We start from the raw sequence: 23,522 nt of genomic DNA on the forward strand, positions 1-23,522 counted from the left end.
AAAATGTCTACCATGTAAAAGTGGGTAATTGAAATGTCATCTAGGTACACATCTGATAGAATGGTCTGCCAACCTATGGATTTCATTCTAACAAATAAAAAGAAAAACACAGACATGAGACATAAAGATAAAACCTTGTCTTCACCAGGATGCCTAAAAATAAGTTTTATTTGCCTCATGCAAAGAGCTTTCAATAGAACTTCTGATTTCTGAATGAACCCATTCAATTTTATAATGCACAGATCATAAGGTTTTCTTTACAGAATATTCTCTTCTTCTTCTTCTTCAAGCCTCACATAGAAAATGTCTCACAGGACATAGGAGGGGAATGACCCAAAGGATGAGAGAATGGCTGGAACCGTTCTCAAATGTGCCCATGTAGCCTAAAGTTTGAAGGCACCTAATTATACTCTAAAACAATGATGAACCTATTTGATCCATTAATTAATAAATAGCACCGCTTTACCACTTGAACCAAATCACAGAAAAATGGAAACAGATGATCGAATTCCTCTTCTCCCATCACCTCCTGGCCCAGACTCTCCCCAGAGGTGGCTCTGGTCATCTGTCTATTAGGGAGTCACCCGTGGTCCCCTATCTCTCAGAAAAGAAAATCACCTCAGCTTCTGTCCCTAAAGCCAAGTGATGGCTGCGGTTTCCACACTGTGTGGATCTGGAGAGATGCACAGTGCCGCTGGACCAGCCTATGTTCAGGGCTGTGTCTGTGTCCCACAGCTGAAACATGTGGTCCAGGGTCTTCTTTCCACCCACAGGTCCTAAGAACTTGCAGTCAGCACGTGCCTCCTTATTCACTGTGGCCACAGACTTCCTGCCAATGGCCATTGCATTGTACATGTCTTATAATTTAACACGGCATTGAAATGAACTTCTTTCTGGGAGCTTCCCAGGGCACGTCCCAAGACCTGAATTTCTGTGTTGTAGGGAGCATAGCATTCATGCATTTTTTAAGTTTCATGGATAATGTTAAATGTGCCTCCAAAGTGTATGAAAAAAGCTTATCTTCCTATCCCCTCCCAGCACATATTATCACATATTATAACATCCTTAATTTGGGTAAAAAATAAATAAATAAAACACATCATTTGAGCCTGTGTTCATCTTCTTGCCAGCTGTGTTCCAGTGATCTCCTCCCGTGCATAGTGCTCATCTGTGTTTCTCCTCGTGCCTCCTGTTCTACTGGGTTGCCATTTCCTCCCAATCGGTCCCTCTGTTTTGACAATGTTTGGGGCATATTTCGTTGGAGAGTAGTTTCTAACGTGGATGGTCAATTGAACCATCTTGACAGCTTTGGGTTTTGAGGATTGAAGCCAACCCTCCCCATTTCTAGGCCACAGCCTCTTCTCCTAGATTTCTACCAGTATTCCAGTAAATATTTCATTGAATTTGGTTGGTCTCTGTGTCTGAGTTCAAGACCTAGGTCCTGCACTTGCTAGCAGGGACATTGTGCTTTCTGGTTTGTTGTGTTGGCTTCTTGGGGACACTGTGAGGATCAGGTAGGCAAGGCAGGTAGAGTGGCTGGCCTAGAGCATGGCCCAGAGGGAGCGTTTGATCAACATTATTTGTAAAATGACAGCTGTCAATTATCACAACCAACATGAAAGGCCATCCTAATAATCATCATTATTAAAATATTGGTCACAATAATGTTTTCTACTTCTATGGTACAACTGTATTATACTCTCCATGATGAGGTCACAGGCCATGTGTCATTGTGTGCCTGCTTCTGTCACTTAGCCTGGAGGCCCCTGGCATAGTTTGCGCTTCAGGACTGGAAGCTCTTTTACGATACAGTTTTCAAGTGGCCATTGGTCGCCTGATGGTACTCCATGGGGTCATCTGAGCCTGGCTTGCATCTGGCTCCTGCAACCAACATCCTGTTTTGCTAGAAACTCCATCGAAAGAGGCTTGGAACTCCTGCTCTCTTGTTCGTCTCTGAAGTTCTGCCATTTCTTCTCAGATGGCTCCATCTCCAAACCTTTCAACCCCCTCCCCTGCTCCAGGGCTTTGAAGCGGTTTCTTTGGGAGCTTCTGCACAGGGTTAAGGACAAGCCATTCCTCACATGCTCCTTCAACAGGAGGAAGAGAGGGGCCAGAGGGGCCACAGGGAGCAACCTCCTGCTCTGTTCCAGGCAGCCACTTCCAGGCTGGGGCTGCAGCCTGGGGCTCTCAGGACGGCTCTGGCTAAGGGGGAAGCCCTACCCAAGCCTGGGTCACAGCCTCCCATGCCCCAGGGCAGCTGGTGAGCACTGGTGGAGGGTGGAGGGGAAGGCTTGCACCCCAGGAGTCGGGTCTGGACAGCATTCAGGTGGGAAGAGACCACTGGTCACCAAGGGGATGTGAAGCAGGGGGTGACCCAGGGCAGCCATGAGATCTCCTCTAAAGACCACTATGGTCCCAGCACTACAAAGGGACTGAGTGACATTATTACTCTTCCCTGTTTTAAGGACAGAGGTGTGGAAGGGATTCCTGAGAGTCACAGAAAACGTGGCTCACAGGTTTCATTTTGCCATCTAGGAGTGACCTTGGCCGCACTGGTGGCAATTCCCCGGACCTTTGATGAGCCCCCTGGCATCCTCCCAGGCCCAGTCTCAGGGGCAGACAGCTGCTCTGACTGCTCTCCCTGGACCTGAGGATCACATGGGGTTTTGAAATTCTTTTTGTTGCCGCACTGGGCATTGAACCCAGGGCCTTGCACATGCTAGGCAAGTGCTCTACCGCGGAGCTCACCCAGCCCTGAGGGTGACAGGTTTGGAGAGCATTTGCTAACTGAGTCTTGGTGAGGTGAATCCTCATAGCCCTGAAGTCAGCACGTTTCTCTACCAGCTGCGTTTGCAGGGTTAAGATCTTAGCTTGAGTTTTGTTTTCCCTTATTTCTTCACTTCTCTCTCTCTCTCTCTTTTGGTACCAGGGGTACCAACCCTCTTTGCTCCCAGGACCTCTCAACTTTCTTTCCAAAGGCCTTGGACCCCCAGGCGGGGCTTCTCCCCTTTATCCCCAAAGGATTGATGCATGAGGGAAGGGACCTGCATCTGGGGGCAGAGAGACCTCGCTTTAGCATCATGTTGCCTACGTGGTACTTACACCCCTGAAGATCTCGCCCAGCATTTGAAGCAGGATCGATTTAGCCACGCAGCAGGTAAGCACTGATAAGCTCAAAATATTGCATGGACAGGAAAGAGATTTCTTCTGCAATCAATTTCTACATCATAGTCTTCAGTAAAGGAAGAGACCACTTGGGGGCTTCTCTGTCCTCTGTTGGTTGTAGCTAATTTCAAAAAACAGTTTCAATGAAGGGCAGCAACCTGCACATTTCAAGCACACTCTGCTGACTTCCAATAATATGCATCAGCTGTGAGGGCACCACAATCAATATAAACAACATGTCTATCACCCTAAAAGTTTCCTCCTGCCTCTCTGCAATCCCTTCACACCTCCACCATCCCCCCTCACATCTCCAGGTGACCCCTGATCTGCTTTTTGTTACTATATACTTTCTAGAAGTTTCAATAAACAGAATCATACAGCATGTTTTATTTTTTTTTAAATCTGGCTTCTTTCAACATAATTATTTTGAGCATCATCAAGGTTAAGTGCCAATAGCTCACCCTTTCCTATTTTTGAGTGATCAACTGTCTCTTAAGGTGGGCCTGGGGAGTCTGCATCCACTCACCTGCTGATAGACATCTACACTGTTTCCAGTTCTTGTCTATAAACAAAGCTGCTATGAAAATGTGTATACTAGTCTTGGCAAAGGCAGGTTGTAATTGATGGATTTCTGGAGGCTCAGTAGGAAAGTTGAATATTGAAAACTCCAGGGAGGGAACCCAGTGGGCAGAGCTTGTTCTGCAGAGTGAAGTCCTTGAGTTTAACCCCCAGCACCAAAAAAAAAATTAAAAAAAAAGAAAAGAAAAGAAAAGAAAAAAGAAAAAAAGAAAGAAACAGAAAAAAGAAAAAGAAAAACTCAGAACCACCGCCAGATCACAGGGGCCCTCCACCTTTGTGGGTTTCACCTGCAGGAGTTCAGTGTTCCAACTGAGACTGTCTCCAGGTTCCTCATGTTTCTGGACCTTTCTGACATACGCCAGAGCATTCTGTTCCTAACAAGGCTGCCCTCTAGAGAAACTGCTTTATCAGAGTCTGAACAACTGGGAATCACCAGAGCCTGTGTCACCTGGGGGAAGGCAGGCACCCAGCTCCAGCACCCTGAGTCCTGCTGTTCCACCTAAGAGGGCAACAGGGAGAAGCACTGGGGACATTCCCAGCCCAGGATGCAGGCTCAGGAGACAGGGACCCGCTGGAGAGGCCACAGAAAGCTTGCCTCCCACTCCTGGACACTCCCCAAGGCCTATTTCCAGGAGCTCCCTTCCCCAGTGCTAGAGTTACAAGGCAGACTAAAAGGCAAAGGCCTGAGAGAGGAGCAAGCACGGACACTAGACTCCCACCAGGAGGGATGCTGGGACCCTCAGAGCAGGAACCCCTCAAACAACCACGACTAACCTGCCAAGGGCTCTCATGGAAAGACAGAGAACAGGCACCAGCAGAGGGGACAAGGCAGAAAGAGATGGAGACACAAAATGGTGGGACACAAATGAAGAAGAGCTTTGATGAGCTCATTAACATACTGGACTCCACTGAGCAAAGAATGTCTCAGCTTCCAAAACACGAAAGCAAAGCAAGATAGGGAGAGGGAGAGAGAGAAGAGGGAGAGGGAGAGGGAGAGGGAGATGAGGGAGACAGGGAGAGGGAGACAGGGAGAGGGAGAGGGAGAGGGAGATGGAGAGGGAGAGGGAGAGAGAGAGAGGGAGAGAAGGAGGGGGCAACAAGGGAGAGGGAGACAGGGAGAGGGAAAGGGAGACATGGAGAGGAGTGGGGGAGGAGAAGGGAGAGGTAGAGGGGGAGAGGGGGAGATGGAGAGGGAAAGGAGGAGAGGGAGAGGGAGAGGGAGAGAGGCTGAGGGGGAGGGAGACAGGGAGAGAAAGAACCAACATCTAAGAACTGTGGGAACATAAGAGGTGTCATGTAGACAAGATGGGAATCCAAGGAAGAGAAGAGGAGAACTTCCCAAATTAGTACCAAATCAAAGTGGCTCAGAGAACTTCAAGCAGAAGGAACAACAAAAGAACTCCACCCAGCCTCAGCCTCCAGGAATCCAAACTGCAGCACCAAGAGAAAGCCAAGCCAACACCAAAACAGAACCACCATCAAACACACACACCCTAAAGGGGCCAGAGGAAGAAGCCCGGCCTCTGGGAACAGAGACACAATATATCCAACTGCTCAGAAAGTATTCAAGGAAGAGCGTGGAGTAAAACACTTAGAAGTGTTGAGGCGAAAGCCCCCCAACCTACAGCCATGTCCTGAAAACTCAGCCTCAGAGTGAAGAGAAATAGAGACTCTCAGACACACCACGGAGGGACTATGTCACCAGGAAGCTGCCTGGCATGAAATGCTAAAAGAAGTCCTTTAAAGACAAGGACCATGATCCCTGCCAGAAAGAGACTTACATAAAAAAGGAAAAACAACTTAAGTTTTCTTGGATAAGTTTGTTCAGAACAAAATTAACAAATGTCCTCGATGAGAACTGTATACATACATGTGAGATGACAGTGTGACGCGGGGTGGCAGAAGCACCAGGAATGCTTTGATGCTGTGAGGTACTGACACCAGTCTCGACCCGGCAGTGTAATCCGAAAGTGGACCTGGGTTAGTTGTCAGTATACACTACAACCACTAAAAAAGGTTTTTAAAAAGAAGTATAACAGGTGTGCTGAGAAATGTGAGTAGATGGAATCAAAAGGCAGGAAAAGAAGAGACAGACAAAAACAGGCACAAAGAACCAGGGCAATTACACAGAACGGTACCAAGCACAGCAGATGCTATTTCAACTGGATCAATAATCACATTATATGTCAGGGGCCTAAACGTACCAATTATCAGAGATTATCAGAGGGGCTCAAAAAACAGGTTCCAACCCTTTGGTGTCTAGAAGTCCACTTAAAATATACAGTAGTACCCCCACCCAGGGATACATCCCGAGACTCCCAGTGGATGCCTGAGCTGCAGATGGCACTGAGCCCTATATACACTGTTTTCCCCTATATCTATATTCTTATGACTGTTATAAATTAGGCACAGGAGGAGATTGACAATGGTAACTAATAGTAAAATAGAATAATTTTAACATAATTCAATAAACTTCCCACCATCGCTCCCCTTAAGCTTTAAGTAAAATCAGGGGTATGTGAGCGACAGCACTGATACTGCAACAGTCCATCTGATAACCAAGATGGCTACCAAGAGTGAGTAACAGGCAGGGAGCGTATACAGTGTTGACACACTGGACAAAGGGACAATTCATACCTCAGGGGGACAGTGCGAGACTTCATAGCATTACACACAATGAAATATAATTTAAAACTTAGGAAATTTTTTTATTTCTGGAATTTTCCACTTAACAGTTTGGGACTGCAGTTGACCACAAGTACCTGAAACCCTGGCGAGCTGAACCGTGGGTACGAGGGGACCACGGTAGATTAAGAGTGAAGTGTTGAAGAGGGAAACACGGGGCCAACTCTAGTGAAGGAAAGCAGTAGTCACTGTATGAAGCTCAGACTATATTAACTACATGCAAGGAAAACTGCCAATCATATAGAGGGACACCACCTGAATGATGATGGGACAGTTCTCCAAGATGTACCATCCTCAGGGAGCACGCACTGCACGGCAGAACATTAAAATACTTGAGAACTGCGAGGAGAGGTGGGTGACGCCATGACCAAAGCTGGAGACGGGACCAGCCTGCTGCCAGAAGTGGACAGACCCTGAAGGGGAACACCAGGAGGACAAAGTTAAGCTCACAGAACACAGCACAGTGCGCTGACAGGATGTGCACAGGTGTTCAGAGGGCTTACACTTAGTGCGGTCGAGGAAAGGCTGCTTTGAACTTCCCAGGCTTCTCTTTGGGGCCGCCTGTTCCTTGTTCCCCTTCTCCTCTTTTCCTGCCTTCTCTTGGATTGAGGGTTTTATGAGTTTGTTCTGTGGTGCGGGGGATGGAACCCATAGCTTCCCACATCGATGCAAGCAATCCACCACTGAGCTGGGTCCCAAGCCTTTTTTTTCCCCCCTAAGAAAATCATTTCTTTAAAAGCTTTAAAAACAAATAATGCTGTTTGGCAAATATGACTTTGTTTAACGAGGGCCACCAACTTACAGCACTGTGATGTCAGGAACACAGAGTGTGCAGGGAAACTAACTAATGCTGCTACAGTTGGGAGATTGGCTGCTGTTGCTGACTGAAGTGTGGGTGACACACATTGGGACTTGTGACCCATCAGATCAGCGTAGTTAATGGTCACCCAACTCCCTGCACAGGCTTGGGTCTGATCACATATTCTGCCTGGATAGACATTTCAGCCTCTTTTGTATATAAAAGACACACACACACTCTCTCTCTCTCTCTCTTTCTCTCTCTCTCTCTCACACACACACACTCTCACACACACTCTCTCTCACACACACACACACACACACACACTCACACATACATGTACGTCCTGTCATACAAACATGTAAAATTGTCTGCAAGGGCACACATTAAATAAACAAGTATTACGCTCCTCAGGCAATCCTATTCACTATAAATATATACACATTTTTTTGCATTTTGTTTTTTTTTGTACCAAATTTCTACATTATCTAGCAACTTGCAAGAGAAAAGTTTCTTTTTTTCTGATACAAAATGTCTCTAAAGACTCGTTATGTTTGGACTTTAATCAAAGGATATGTATAATCAACAAATCAAAAGCATTGTATGTTTGCCCAGCCCTTTCTGAAACAGGGTCCTGCTAAGTTGCTGAGGCTGCACTTGAACTTGGGAAACTCCTGCACAGCCTCCTGAGCAGCTAGGATTACAGGTGTGTGCCACTGCACCAGCACAATGAGTTATTTTTAACATTGCACCTCATTCTCTTTGCTGGCTTAATAGCTACAGCTCTGTGTCACGCTAGTGACTCCTTTACAATAGGGTTTAAGTGCACATCTTTACCTTAACCAGTCCACCTTCAAATGACCCCTTGAGAGAACCAGGTGACAGCATATTTCCAGGACTCCTGCCTGGTCTCTGTGTTGTTATCATACATTGCACATCTACATGTGTAAAAAAAATGTTGGCATTAATTGTGCTTTAACTACTCTATTGTCTTAAAGACAATAAACTGGGGGACTGTGACAAGGGCCTACCTGGGTAGGCAGAGGATTGGAGGAGGATGGGGGCAGAGAAAGTATTCAAAGAAACAGGAAATGATGATCTGCCCACGGAGGAGGAACATGGTGGGTCACACCCCTTACAGGGGCCTGTGTCCACAATACTAAAGCATCTTTACAACTCAATGATAAAAACACAAATAACTCAATTTTTCAAATGGGCAAAAAGAGGTGAAGAGACATTTCTCCAGACACCACACAAGCGGTGTCAAGCATGTGACAAGAGGTTCCTGGTGCTGGCACTTGATGTGCAAGTTGGAACAATGAGGCACTTCCTGCCACCAGGGCAGCCTGGGCCCTGCTGGAGGTGGGTGCAGCTGTGAGGGACAGGGCAGGAGGTCACCTCCCAGGGATGGGTCAGCCCGAGCGGGCGTCGGGCACAGCCACCACAGCCCTTCATGTCCCTGTGCACATTACCCCTGGGTGGGTCTTTTCCTGTCTCCCTGCTCCATTTGCTTTTGCTGGTTTCATGGAGTATTTAAAGTAGTCTTGAACTGAGGTCAGTACATAATATCCCTGTCACACTGCCTGGCACAGATCACGTGATCAATAAATCAAAACTAGAATTATTTATTTGTAAATAAAGAAGGTTGAAATTACCTCAAAAAAGAAAAAAGAGGTGACACAGCAAGATGTGACGGGGGAGTCCCAGGCGCCTAGGGCAGCAGGCACGGTGTTGCAGTAGGGGAGCCAGGGGGCAGGAAGGTCAGGTGGAGGCCCTCTTGAGACCTGACCAAATAGAGCGCTTCATTCCCTGTGCAGCCTTCACCTCTTCCCAGTCCAGCCTGATGTCGGGAACCTCCTCTTCTGGCTCAGGATCCTTCCTCAAGGCCCCCCGGGGGGAGGCGACCAGGATGGGCAGGGGGCCACATTCCTCCCGGAATTCCACCACATGGAGACCTTTCTTGTCGACCAGCTGTTGGTGGGTTTCCTGGGCAAGACCAAAGTGAGAACAGCAGTTAGGTCTCTGAGGGTCCCTGTGGCTATAGGAGTGAGAGGCACCACCACAGGGGTGGGGTGGGGGTGGGAGTGCAGTACCCACCAGAGAGCTTGGGGGAAAGAGCAGTGCCAGCTGATTCTGGGTGGTTAAACCACAGTGGCTGTCACAGGGGGATGCCTCAGCCCACCTTCCCACCCCAAACTGGGGTACGCCAGGCCTCACCTTCCAAACTCCCCAAGCACGTGCCTGCTGGGCCAAGCACCAAGCCTGAACCTGGTGGAGCCCTGAGATCTAACAACCAAATCACAGGAGGTCCAGGGGGGAAAGGACATCAAGGACCCCACGGGTGCTCAACCCTGGAAACACTATGGGACAAAACACCTGACTTCTTCAACACAACAGCAGCAAGGGGGGAAGAGAGAGGGACAGACCAAGAGAGCCTTAAAAGACACAGGAGAAACTTTAGAAGTGCTGACATCTTCTCAACTGGATTGAATCAAATCAACGGGATTGAATCAAAAACTGTGTAAAAAAAATGTTTTTAAATCGGACGAATGGATAGATTTGAATGAACAGATTCGATACTTGATAATACTGAGTCATGATATTTAGGAATGGTAAGGGTACCATGACATTTTTTTTTCCCCAGTGCTGGGGATCAAACCTGGGCCTTAAGTGTTCCTAGCAAGCGCTCTACCATAGAAGTAAATGGATCCTTTAGATCCTCTAAAGGATCAGAATCAGAAACCACTTCTCAGGTTTCTGATTCGGATCCTTTAGAAATACACTGAAATATTTACGAATGAAATAAAATGGGACCTGAGATTTGGTTCAAAACGACTCGGTGAGGTGATGTTGAGAAACAAGATTAGCTCTGGTTGGGCAGCAGAGCCCTGGGGTCACTGCAGCAGGTGGCCGTGGGAGCCCCTAGGAGACCCTCAGCACCTTGGTCTGCAGCACAGCCAGACCTGCTCAAACCCCAGGGAAGGTTACCTGGCGGGAGAGCCCATGGAAGAGGCCCCGGGTGAGGTTGAGCATGTTGACGGACCCAGAGACCTCGGCATACATGTCCTTGATGCCAATGAGCCGGCAGATGGTAATGATGGCCCTGTGGCAGCGCAGGCCGTATCCTAGGAGACAGGAAATGGACTGAGCACCTGCCAGCATGCTGTCTTTCGTGTGGCTCTGGGTTTAGGGAATGACATTTTGGCTTCACCTCCCCCATCTGGTGTGACTTCTAGGACGACATTTATTCAATGGTATGTACAAAAATTAAACAGAACATCTACCTTAAACGTAGTGGGGGGGAAACCACAATGTTACTTACATTAAAACTTTAGTGCCTGAAAACTCTTGGCCCTCTGCCCAGGCCAGCTCCCGTGTCCATGCCTGCTTACCATCAAGGGAGACGCCTGTCCTCACCCTCCTAGACCACTCAGCTGCCCTGGCAGCGACACCACTTCCCTCTCCTGGGAACACCTTCTGGCCTAAGTGGCAGCGTCTCCTGAATTGGTGGCTCCTGGAGTGCTTTCTCACCTCCCTGATGGCCTTCAGTGCTGGGGTGGTCTCCTCCCCTCTAGCCACGTGCCCTGCTCTTGGCCACCGGCAATCCCTCCTCCAAAAAAGCTTCAAAAACACAAGCCAGGGCTGGGGCTCTAGAGCAGAGCGCTTGCCCGGCATGTGTGAGGCACTGGGTTTGATCCTCAGCAAATCAAGGCTCCGGGGCACAACCTCTCACTGGCCATTGCTCTCTGAATTAAACAAAGACATCTGCAGGATCTTCCCCCCACAATATCATTATCACACACACACACACACACACACACACACACACACACACACCGTGCCTGACCCCACTTACTGCACTGTCCTCACATGGCCTGTGCAGGAGGGCACACTGTACCTGGGGCACGCACCAGCCTGGAACGTTCTCCCAGACCTGCCCCTCTGCTCCTCTTCCTTCAGGATCTCACTCACACTGCCCCTGCTCAGAGGCCACCTCTGGCCACCCTGATGAAGGTGGCCCTCCTCCTCCTCTTGACAGCACTGAGGAAGGCACAAGGCAGTAGCTCAGTTGCTTAGGGCCTCACTAAGTTGCTGAGGCTGGCCTGAACTTGCAATCCTCCTATCTCAGCCTTCTGAGTGTCACTGGGATTACAGGTGTGCACCACTGCGCCCAGCTCCTGACCTGAACTCCTGAGATTTAAAAAACTACAGTCAAATGAAACAGGTTCTTACTACAGAACTGCAAGCAAAATGCAAATCCAAATGTTTAAGAATTCTGCACCAAGAGTGCACTGGGTGTGACTGTCCCCATAACCAACACTGCCTGTGGCCTGTCCACAAGACAAGAAAGGCCATTTCTGCTCACCCAGTGCCTCAATGAATAGAGATCATAGAAGTTCAACAGTACTCAATGGTGAGGGGCTGGGGGAGCTCCGTGACAGCGCGTGCTTCACAGGTGTGGGGCTCTGCTTTAATCCCCAGCACCAAATAACAAGCCTAACACCACGACACTTGTAGAGGAACAGCACGTGACTGGCAGGAAGGAACACCGTCCAGCTGGGTGAAGGCTCCAGGAGGAACCACGTGCCCACTCATCCAACCAGACCACCTCCACCTGCTCCGCCCACCTCAGCCACTCCGGGAACAGGCCTGGGCCTGTGCAGCCCGACCTTGGCTCCTTCCCCAGGAGCCTCGCCTTCCTCAGCCTAATTCAGGACTTCCATCTGTCACTCTCAGGATGAGTTCAAGGAGAGGCCAACAACCCCAGGGGGGAGGGTGGGACTGTGGTGCTTTCTCTGCTTTATGTTCAACAGAGTCAGAGCTTTCCAGTTACCTCTGGGCTGTTTCTTCATCTTGATGTGTGTGTCCTCTTATATCTCAAGGAGATGTCATGGAATACTGGGGGGTAAAGCAGACACAGGAGGGTCAGGCATGTGGCTTTAATGTCTGCAAAAGCCACAGAGCACTGGGTGCTGCCCTAAGCAGCCAGCCCACAGGACACACAGACGCTGACCCCACCCATTCTCCTGCCACCCCCCCAGGCCAGGCTGTTTCCTCATTTTGCACATTTGTAAGAATGCAGTCAGAGCAACACAAAGACACCCACTGGGCATGTCACAGACACACCAGGACACAGTGGCATTATGCAAATCTTACAAGAAAAGACCCACACTCACTTGTATGGTCTTCATACCGCTCTATGTAATGCAAATAGTGGATGGCTTTGTTCTTTGCCTGAAGAAAGGAAGGAACAAATTCTCCTAAATCTCTCACTGGGTTTCAAAACTATTTTATAAAGTATTTTATTATAAAAAATTCCACCTATGCACCTTAAAAGATAAGGACTTAGCCACAATATTATTATCACACATACACTGACGATTCCTTCGTGATACGTGACTGTGTGCCTACAGTGCCCCCATGTGAACACAGAGCTTTTCATCTTCTACTAAATGTTAACAAAGAAAAACATGCACGTACTTTCCTGAAAGCATCCACCCGCTCACTGGCCTTCCCAATGGCAAAACCTTCAAAAGAAAAAGCAAAACTTATGAAAAGGAAAGCTACTCTGACCCAGCCTGTGCCTCTCCCCAGCTCCCAGTTTGGGCTCTACAGCATTTCACGCCCGCTCTGCACAACCAGCCATGAAGAAAGCCAGAGATGTGCTCATCTGTTCTGAGGCATTCTACAGACTTTACATTTAGATACATAACATGACCTTTTATAAATCTCTAATAAAATGAAATATACTCAATTTTTAAAATTAAGTATGCTCTATATTTATAAAAGGCAAATGTTTTGGGGCACTTGTGCAAAGAGATTAAAATGACAAGAAGGGATAGGGGAAAAATACATTGTTATAGAGTAAAACTATGATTTCAGTAGAATTTCAATTTTAATTAACCAGAAAAATAAGCCTAATAGTTTCCAATTTGTAAATGCTTTACCCTAAGAAATGAGGTCTATCACAAGTTGCAGAAATGCTTCCATTATTTGCTGCCACCATTTATTATTTAATTTGAAAAAAGTACTTTGTTTTAAAATTATACACAGGAAAATAAAATAGGCAAGACATCTGAGGCCTGGGATGAAAAGGGCTTGAATTCCAGTTCCTAGTTTAAACAGAACAAAGTAAACCATGGAAGTCCTAGAGGGAAATATGAGTGGACTTACTTATAATCTTCAAAAGGAGACTTTCTAAGCAAAACACAAACCAGAAGTGACCTAGGACTGATAAATTTGCTATGTTAAGGTTTAAAACTTCTGTGGATTTTAAAGCTTCGATGTGGAAAAAAATTCAAAACTAAGTCAAAATATGATAGACAAAAAAGGCTCATGTCCTTAACTTACAAGAAGCTAATCCCAATCAATAAAGACAAGAAAACCACCCAATTAAAAAAATAGGCAAAGCACCTGAACTGACAGATGTCCAAAGGGAAAGCGCAACGGCCAATGAACACGCAAAATGGCGTCGGCACTCTCCTAACTTAGAAAGTACAGGTGTAAACTGGGAGAGACGTTTCAGGGATCATACTGACAATCAGTAAAGTCTGATACTACTCAGGGCAAGGATGGGTGGTACAGAGGGACATAAACTGATGCAACCTTTGAGGAGGAGATCTGGCAATACTTGACATTTACACCCAGTGCGGCAGCAATTTCAAGACATTTCTCCTATTTCTATATTTCCAAAAGTTCAACAAACTCCATGTACAAAAAGGTCAATGTTATTGTTGTTGTTTTAATAAATGATACAAATTTGGAAACAATAGGGATTGGGTCAAAAATCATGTCTATGCACACACTGGAACACTAGGAAACCAATACCAGAAATCTGCTTATGCTAACAGAAGACCTCTGAGGGCAAAACCAAGCAAGAAGAGCAAGGTGCAAATTCATGGCTATAATAAGATCTCTGCTAAGCTTTTGATAAAAAGGTAAAGGGAGGTAACATGGACACAAAATTTCAGAAAAGATATTTTTGAAAAGAGACAACAGTAACTGCTAACCATGGTCTCTTACAGCAACGCACTATCATGTATTTTGCTTTTGCTTTGAAATTTTCAAAAGGAAGCAACTAACAGTTTTTCAGTTCTATGTGAACACATTTCAAAAACAAGATGTTCAGTAGGGAAACTTTAAAAGTCTAAAGAAGAAAATTTAAATGATTGACAAACCTGCTAACCCAAGTGAACACTTATCAGTCAGTGTATAGTCTTCTAGTTTTTTTCCTTGCATATAAATGACTTTTTAAAAAAATCATGATTACATGACAAATTTTTAACAAAAATTACTTATTGTGTAAGTAATTTTTCACAATTCTTTAATGGCTATAGAATATTACTTTGGAGGCCTGTGGTTGTGGCTCAGAGCGAGAGCACTGGCCTGGCATGCGTGAGGCACTGGGTTTGATCCTTAGCACCACATAAAAAATAAAGATCTTGTGTCCACCTAAAATAAATATATATCTTGTGTCCAACTAAAAATAAATATTAAAACAAAGAATATTATATTGGACAGCTATCCTGTAACCAGGCCCGATTGAACTTGTTCTAATTTTTCACTATTATACACAATACAATAGTGTCTTAAGCCCTTTAAAATACCCAGTCCTCAGATGTAGGCCTTAAGAGCTTTTCTTTCTTTCTCTGAGAAGCTTCGTGGTTTACCACCAGGTTTGTGAGCCCAGACCTCTAGGCGGCTCTATTAGTAGAAAAAGTGAGACTGGCAGCAGGGCCCTGGCTTCCAGCCGGGCAGCCAGGCCTCTTTGTGTCCAGCGTCACCCCACTCACCTGCAGCTCCCTGCCCATTCCCCACAGCCACCAGGACACGGACTGATCTCTTCCTTCCCTCTTTGGCTGTCATATTGAAAACATTTCTGACCTAAAAGACAAAATGCTTCATCAATAGGACAGCTGAAGAAAACTCTGAGGTAGAGGACGAGGACCTGCTGGCTCAGCCACACAAGGCTTGGTGCAGGACCCAGCACCTCCTCCAGTCTGTAGGCACAAAAGCAAACTTCCCAAACAAACCCTCCCTCTGGAGCATTTCGGGAACACAATGGAAATAAGACTTTCTCTTCCTATTTCATTGGGTTATTAGGAGAGTTAACTAAGATAATCTTTAAAGGAATTTACAACTACACAACTAAATATACCCCATCTTACTAAATGTACACAGGAAAGAAAACACTATGGATTAAACTTTGAAATAGTTTAACACTGATTATAAGACAAATTCCAGTATCAAAGGTTCTAAAATATCTTAGAAATGATGAAATGCAACGTAAGGAAAAAACTTCGCAGGACTGGACTGCTATGTTAAGGATCAGGCTTAAACAAGAATACAGAATTTGGAAACACCTATTCATTATAAACTTCAGGAAAATCTCCCATTTTTTCAGCCTATTTTAAAGGCCAGGAATTATGAAACTATTAACTAAACTGCTTAAATGACAGTTGTCCCCTTTCCTTCCTAGGAAGAAGTTTAAGGAAAAGGGAGGCTGAGGCCACACTTTTGAATGATCTTATAGGAAACAACCTACATATGAAAGACTCTTTCAATGGGATTAACTTTCAAAAGCTATGAACTGGGGTGTGTGTAGGGGCACACGCCTGTAATCCATGTGACTCAGGAGACTGAAGCAGGAAGAAGGCAAAGTCAAGGCCAGCCTGGGCAACTTAGCGAGACCCTTCTCAAAATAAAAAGTAAAAAGGGCTGGGGATGTGGTTTGGTGGCAGAGTGTTTGCCTAGCAATGCACAAAGCCCTGGGTTCAATCTCTAGAATTGGGGTGGGGGGAATAACACACAATGGGATACCAACATAAAACACTTGTAAACATATTTTAAAAATTCCATAATATAACTGATATTGAAGAAATAATATACATATTCAGAGAGGCTTTGTCACAAATTTGATATATAAATTATTCCACAATTTGGGGAGGTACTGGGAATTGAACTCAGGGCACTTGACCACTGAGCCACATCCCCATCCCTTTTTTGTATTTTATTTAGAGACAAGGTCTCACTGAATTGCTTAGGGCCTTGCTTTTGCTGAGGCTGTTGAAGTCACAATCCTCCCGCCTTAGCCTCCCAAACCAGTGTGTACTGCTGATAGCAGACAAGATGTCCTCCAGCAGAAGGACCTTACACTCCCAGGGTCTCTGCACTCTGCCTGTCTAGCTCAAAGCTGTCCTGCATTCACAGAACTCATGGTGGGGGTTTTTCAGCATGACTCTTCCGGTGTTTAATGAGGGATGCAGGGTGGGCAAAGGCCCTCCCACACGCGTTGCATCTGTAGGGCTTCTCCTCCATGTGGAACCTGTTATGTGTGATGAGGGAGGAGCTCTGGCTGAAGGTTTTCCCACGTTCCCTGCACTCATAGGACTTTTCTCCAGTATGAGTTCTCTGGTGTTTGACCAGGGATGCGCTCTGGCTAAAGGCCCTCCCACACTTGTTACATTTATAGGGCTTCTCCTGAGTGTGGAACCTGCAATGCAGGACAAGGGAGGGGCTCTGACTGGAGACGTGCCCGCACTCCCGGCACTTGTAGGGTTTTTCTCCAATGTGAGTTCTCTGGTGTTTAATCAGGGATGAGATATGACCAAAGGCTCGTCCACACTCACTGCACTCATAGGGCTTTTCTCCAGTGTGGCATCTCTGATGACGCCTTAGTTCTGACTGGAAGTGGAAGGACTTCCCATATTCATTACACCTGTAAGATTGTCTCTCTGGGTGGCTTCCCTGAAAGTTACTTCTCTTTGAAAACTGTCTCAGTTCTGTGTCACATTTATAGGATCTTTCTCTCGTGGCAACACTGTGTTGGTTAAGGTTGGACTTAAGGACTGGTCTCAAGCCTACACTTCTTCCAAGTCCACTCCACTCTTGATCTGTCCTAAGGATGGGAGTAGATTTGTGAGTGACTGGCATCTCCTTCAGATGTCTCTGTTTGACCTGATGCATCTCTAACCTGTGATCACTGCAAGCACAAGTGATTTTCAGTTTGGAGGATGAGAGCTCATCTTGAATGTGTTTTTCCACTGCTGCTATCTGGAATAATTCTTTGGAAATTCCCTGACTTGACATTGATTCCTTGGCTTTAGGCCTTCTTTTCCAGTCTGTAAGAGGAAAAAAACATTTTACTATTACCTATTCCATGTGCCAAGAAGAAGTAAACAACAATGAGTGCAAGATGATGGACCTTTAATGATATCTAAAGGGGCTTCCAGATTCTTTCAGGAATGGCTTGTGTCAGAAGATTTGGGAAGTGTCAAAAATAAGCGATGAGCAGGATAACTGGAACCATGTTCGGGTTCCAGTACACAAGGTTAAGTCCAAAGACTAAAGATGAGAGGGAGACAGGAAGTGTGATGGGGAAGCAGATGAAGTGTGAGGGACAGGGACAAAAAGAGACAGGAGAAACGTAAGGTGCAGGTCAGCTGGCTGTAGACCCCACCCCTCCTCATCTCTTCAGGCCTAGGGAACTGTGGCAGGTGTCTATCTAGTCATTTACTCCAGTCTCCTCAGAGCCCCTCATCACTAATCTTCCTAAAATGTCCCTTTCCTGGCATCTCTCCTCAGCTCTTATCCTCCAGAGGCTCTGCAGTGCCTACAGGATGATCCCAAGTCACTTCAGCTTGGTGCTCATCCTGTGCCAGCAAGTGGCTGGCCCTGCTTCCCAGGTATCTTCACCCACCTACTTCTTTCTCCAAGGTTCTGCATGTCTTTCAGAGACAAGCTCGTGTCCTCCACAAAGTCCTCCCTTGACACCTCGGTGCACACTGTGCTGTTCCACCAGAGAACATTCCCTGGGTAGGTACAGGTACCGTGGGAGGAGGACTCTGCCCACACTGCAGGCTTGGAAGGTGAAGGAAGGACACCATGACCCAGGGAATGTGGCAGTCTCCAGCAGGCAAAATCACCCCCAGTTTACAGCCAGCAAGAGACCAAGAACCTCAGGTTGACAACTGCCAGGAAGTGGCTCTGCCCACACCCAACAAAAGTAAATCAAGTGGCCTTACAATAAATCAGTAAGTTTTGTGAGTTTGATTAGAATGAATCCTTCCCCTCAAAGCCTACTCATTATGCAGTTCTGGAGTCTACAAACCTGTGCGTGGGGCCCTTGATCCCAGGTCCCCACTACAAGATAGACCATCCCATAGGTCTTGGCCAGAATTATGCTATCACCTCAGTAATTACATTACCTCTTATTTGACTCATAATATATGGTAATACATATAATATGAACTAAAATGCTGAACTGGTGAATGTAGTGTAAGTTCTTATTACTTTTACTCTGAAGTACTTAAAAATTAAATCTCATTATATATATATATATATATATATATATATATATATATATATATATATATCCAAGAATGAGTTAAAATAGTAATTTTAACTTAACTCTTGGTCTTGTTACCCATGGTGGTTTGGTAATGAACTGTTTGGTAAAACCATGACATCAATAACTTGATGTAAGTATGAGCCTGTGATGTTACAAGCAGAGGCTGGAAACAAAATTAGTAGTAAGAGCTGCTGTTACTGGTTATGTTTGACAAAGTATTATAGGGAAAAATAGGAGCTCAAGAGCATCCTGGTGTGTAAAACAAACTGGAGAGCACCTGGAAGTATCCAGAAATATGAGGATTTATAGGGTGGGAGACTTAACCAATTTCCTTCCCAGTTGGCCAAAGACAATTCACACAGTGGCTTCTGCATGCAAAAGGATAAGAAAAAGCCTAATCTGAAGGGCCATCTCATGGTGTGGCTGTCAAACATTTCCTTTCAGCCTCTGAGTCATTGCAGATGGCTCCCAGGAAATCCTCAGTGGGAACAAATTGCTCAGAGTAAAAAAGAAAAAACGCATGTCTTCCTGGGGGAAACCCAAGAAGCTCCTCAATTAAGTCCAATAGACAGGCATATTTAAAAAGAACTGTGAGTGAAGCTGCTGCCACAGGAAGCCCACGGGAAACAAAGGCCTAAAAACCCGCTGAAGGTGCTGAGAGATGCACCAGGTATTCATAACCCAAAACTATCCCTGGGCCCTCACCCTGCTCAAGCAGGATGAAAAACTGCTTAGTCCCAAGACAGCTTGTTGTCCCCTGTCATCTTCACATGTGAGATGTGACTATGGAGAATACTACCAAAGAGACTTTCTGAGGGCACGGCCACAGCCCACGAGAATCACCAGGTGGAAGCGCCACCCAGAGGAGAAGCGGTCACAACCCAGATACTTTATCTTCAGGATCAGAGGCCTGCCAGCACCTGCCCAGTGGAATTTCATCTCTGTGGTCCTAGGCTGCTGGGATCCTCCCATGCTTCCCCTTTTCTGATCAAGTGTTCATTCTGGTCTTCATGTCGCCCTTGTTAATGTGTTGGAAATACTCATTCAGATAGCTTATCCTTTTATTAAGAGGGCTCCTGAGCCAGGGGAGAAACATCTGGACTCAATGCAGACACTATCATACCATTGAGGACTTTAATCATGATTCTCAGATTAGATGGGACTTTGGAGTACTCTCCCTCAGAGAGGCATTTTGTGTGCAGAAGAGACAGAAGTGAACAACTATGAGTAACAAAACAGACAGGAGTATCAGCCTTCTCCCACTACTGTGGCCAGGCCTGTGCTGCAATACCTGTCAGTCATCACAGTACCCATTAGAGAAATGAGCCAGAGGAAGCCTGAAGGATCCAAGTGAGTGAGGGATGGTGCAGAACAGTGGAGAGGAGAGGGCCCTGACAAGGCCATCCTCCACCTGCCCGGATCAGCTCCCGAAGAGCAGGAAACTGGGGTCAGTTCCCTTTGGTAAACAAAGAGGTTCTAGAAAGAGGAGGCAAAGCAACCTGTAGTTCAAGAATTTGAGGAAAATTTAAGAAAACCCCAACTCACCTGAGGCCTACCTTTCAGAAATAAACTGGCTGCTCCCTTTTCTGCCAGGAGTCTCTCAGAAGGAAGAGCAGGATCCTGAGAAGTGAAAGCTGGGAAAGTAAAAGCAGCCACAGGGGAGTCTGAGCATTCTGGAATGTTCATCTCCCAGACTCCCCGGGCAGGAGATCCCCTACACAGCACCTCAGGGGTTTAGGGGCCACAGGTGGAAACACAAAGCGAAGTGAGAGGCAGCCATTAGCCTGTGCACCTCAGAAGTGCTCCTGAACACAGCTGTGTGAGGCTCCACCACACCTGTCCAGGGCCCACAACAGGCTGCAGGAAGTTGGAGTGTGACTCCAGGCTGGCCACCCCATTGCATTCCCTCAGTGGCTTCTCATGCAGTCCTCTACTAGGCATTTTGGAAATATAACCAGGGGGGAGGGCTTCAAGGAATCTTAAATCCAGCCAGTTGGTATAAGCAGATTGACAACTGCAGAACAAGGCCCAGGGCAAGACCACAGAAAGTATGAGGACTCAGGGGAAGACGTGATCCTCTCCCCTCATCCTTGGGACCCCAGCTCTCAGAGGCCGGCTTCCCGAGGAACCACCTCAGTGTCCCCAGGCACCATTAGGTCTCTGCAGCACACCTGCAGAGTCCCTCTATTATAGAGCTTTCTGTCTTTATAAAGGCCTTAAAACAAACACTAACTGAAATCATGCCAGAGAAGTGGTTAAGGCTAAATCAACATGGCGGAGGCAGCAGCACATCATAGGTCAGCACTCTGAAAGCTTCACGGTGTGTGTGGCTCCCGCGGCTCTCATAACTCTGGTGAGACTTGTTAAGGTTGGTTCAGCAGGGCCTGAGGACCTGCATTTCTAGAGGGCTTCCAGGGGATGCTTGTGCTGCTAGTCTGTGGGCCTCACTGAGAATCAAGGGCATGAAGAAAATGGGTGGGAGGTTCAGGGATTTGCCTAGATTTTCCATTGGCCATTTCTGTGACCTTGAGAAAGAACAAATTTAAATGTGCCCTGGTAAAGCATAGGGTGTTCTAAACTTAGAAAAGATGAATTAAAACCTCTAGGGGGTTTTAATCCTGGGGGCTGTGTCTCACAGGAGGCGCCCACTGCATGCCCTGCTGATCTCATACACAGCTGAACCAACCTAATTAGTGAAGTGCTTGAGTAGGTGGGTGACAAGACTCCCAATGGCCCTATCTGTCCTCTGATCCCTGCCCAAGGGTCACTCCCTCACTTTTCCCGCCACATCGGGAAGAGAGCAGGTCCTCTCCTGCCCTACTATCCATCTGCTCTTGCCTTGGGACAGTCTTCCACAGCCTCTGGATGCCAGGACTTCAGCCTCCTGAGTCTGACAGGTTAGGTAGGAATCACCACAGGCAGGCTGTGGCCCTTCGGCGGGATTCCCCAGCCTCTTGCTAGGCCCAGTACTAACTCCCCAGGCGAACTTCTGGCCCCCTGCACTCCAGAGCCAAACCTGATGCTGCGGAGTCCATAGCTGGGTCTGAGGCGCAGCCCCAAGGTCCTCCGGAAGGCTCCGGGATCAGGGACCGCAGGGAGCCAGGAGGCATCCCCACTGCACGTGGCGAGGCCCAGCTGAAGGATTCCGGGCGCAAAGTGCCGCTGCCCAGTCCGTGCTCTTCTTCTGCCCTGGCGCAAACTCAGACTCCTTCCAAACCCTGTCTCTTCCCCCTGTTCTGCTCTGCGGTCCCGCCTCAGGACTGCGCTCCGGAACAGTTCCCACGCGGATCCACACTCGCAGTGGACTCACACCAGTAGGAGGCACGGCTGCGGCCACACCTGCAACCCCTGCCCTGCGCTCCTCCGCTGACCCGAGACAGCAGAGGTTCGGCCCTGCCAACTGACCCCAGCTTGCCCATGCACTCGCCGGGGCCCGAGGCGGGGTGCCTAGCGCGCACGGAGGAGCGCAACCTTCAAAGAACAAAGCCCGGCTCCGGTGCCTGCCCCTGCCCCCCGCCCATCTGAGCCTGAGCAGAGCAAGCCGAGAGGGGGCCGGTAGGCCTGGTGAGCGGCGCCTGCGCGCGGGCCTCAGCAGGGCATGCATCAGCCCGCTCGCACCTGCGGAGGGAGTCTGAGGACGCAGGCAGTGGGTGCCAGCTCCGGAGGGGCCATGGCTCGGCTCTGCCCCACCAGCTGGGACCTAGGGGCCTCTCCCTTCTCTCAAGTTCTTTTGGAAGCGGAGCCCCATAGCCCACTTTGAGACTGTCTTATCAGAAGCTGCTGGAAATTTGTTGAAAAGGAACAAACGCGAGCTCTACCCTGAGTCTGCGGATCGGATCAGGATTTCCAGGACGCTGTCCTGTTCCTTCTAAGTGTCCAGGCCTGGTGGAGATCCTGGTTGGTGCAATATCAGATAACACTATTCTGTAGGCTGTCCCGTGCCTCTCTGCCTTTCTTCCAGTCCCAGTTTTGAGTTCAACAGAGGGTGATGGAGAAGAAAGGAGGACTTTGGGTGCCCAGGTGCTCCAGAAGTATCATTTTGAACCGTAAAAGAAATGGGTCTAGGATGCGCTGAATGCCTGAAATTCCAAAATTCTTTTTGAAACCTAACCCTCAAGGTGATGGTTCAGAACTGTTGTTGCTTTGCTTTTGTTTTTAGACCAAAAGGTCACGAGGACAGATCTTCACAAAGGGATTAGTGCCCACAAGAGGCTTGAGAGAGCTTATTAGTTCCTTTTTTCCCTTCCACGATGTGGGTAGGTGTAGAAGGGGCCCCTCACAAGACCTTTAAGCTAGTGGCACTTTGTTCTTGGATTTTCCAGCCTTTGGAACTGGGAGCAACAAATGCTGTGTTGTTTTTCAATTACCTGGTCTAAGGTTAGCAGCTGCAACAGTCTAAAACAAACTGAGCATGAAAAGTGTGTTTTCTGAAGGCAGCCCTCAGCCAAAGAGGGGAGGCTTGTGAGGACAGGGCAGTTGCTTTATCAGTTCTATTTAGGGGTTCAAGATAAATAATTCACAAAACCAGGGAAGAAAGGCCATTTCCCCTTCTTGTTGTTTCAGTGTGCTTCATTCTTCTGCCAGCACTTCCAGTGGCATAGATGCCCAAGATTTGCCCAGTAAGCAAATCTTCTTCCTCCCAAGCAGGGGGCACTGCCTGGGAGCCATGGGTGGCACAGGAGTTTCTGCTCCCATCTCCTGTGCCCTGGAGCCAAAAAGGCAAAGGGATAGACAAATGAGATTTTCATCTCCAAATAATTAGGAAGAGCTGGAACTGCTTCAGATGAACTTAAGAGGTTCTCCCTGTCCCTGATATCTCTTCTAATGGCCTGCTGCACTGTCTGAAAGTGCCCCCCCCCATTTTTAAGACCAGGTCTTGCTAAATTATCCAGGCTGGCCTTGAATTTGAAATCCTGGTGCTTATCGTTCCTTCAAAGTAGCTGG

General features: G+C 47.3%; 2 protein-coding genes and 1 long non-coding RNA gene across 4 annotated transcripts in view; all 3 read right to left on the bottom strand.

The window, feature by feature from the left end:
* LOC144369247 (uncharacterized) overlaps positions 1–8,998 on the bottom strand; it is a 27,056-nt gene extending 18,058 nt beyond the window's left edge. Inside the window, exons 1-3 of one of the 2 annotated variants that reach the window (XM_078028460.1) lie at positions 8,884–8,978; positions 8,066–8,166; positions 6,685–6,842 (exon numbers count right to left, since the gene is read on the bottom strand). The gene's annotated coding sequence lies outside the window, so the exon portion shown is untranslated. Of the gene's footprint in view, positions 1–6,684; positions 6,843–8,065; positions 8,167–8,883 lie in introns of both variants that reach the window. The other variant, XM_078028461.1, reaches the window with a different exon arrangement.
* Positions 8,838–15,379, bottom strand: LOC144369250 (small ribosomal subunit protein uS5m-like). Its single transcript, XM_078028468.1, has 4 exons — positions 15,022–15,379; positions 12,710–12,756; positions 12,406–12,463; positions 8,838–10,353 (listed from the first exon to the last, which is right to left on the bottom strand). The coding sequence occupies exons 1-4, from the start codon at positions 15,092–15,094 to the stop codon at positions 10,196–10,198; spliced, it is 336 nt and encodes a 111-aa protein (XP_077884594.1). The 5' UTR covers positions 15,095–15,379; the 3' UTR covers positions 8,838–10,195.
* A 1,959-nt stretch (positions 15,380–17,338) lies between these two features.
* On the bottom strand, positions 17,339–21,700 carry LOC144369254 (uncharacterized). The gene is made up of 3 exons (XR_013428724.1): positions 21,595–21,700; positions 20,124–20,198; positions 17,339–17,349 (listed from the first exon to the last, which is right to left on the bottom strand). It is a non-coding gene; the product is annotated as an uncharacterized LOC144369254 (long non-coding RNA).
* Positions 21,701–23,522: the final 1,822 nt, after the last annotated feature.

Source organism: Ictidomys tridecemlineatus, chromosome 12 (assembly GCF_052094955.1).
Source record: "Ictidomys tridecemlineatus isolate mIctTri1 chromosome 12, mIctTri1.hap1, whole genome shotgun sequence".
NCBI lineage: Eukaryota > Metazoa > Chordata > Mammalia > Rodentia > Sciuridae > Ictidomys > Ictidomys tridecemlineatus.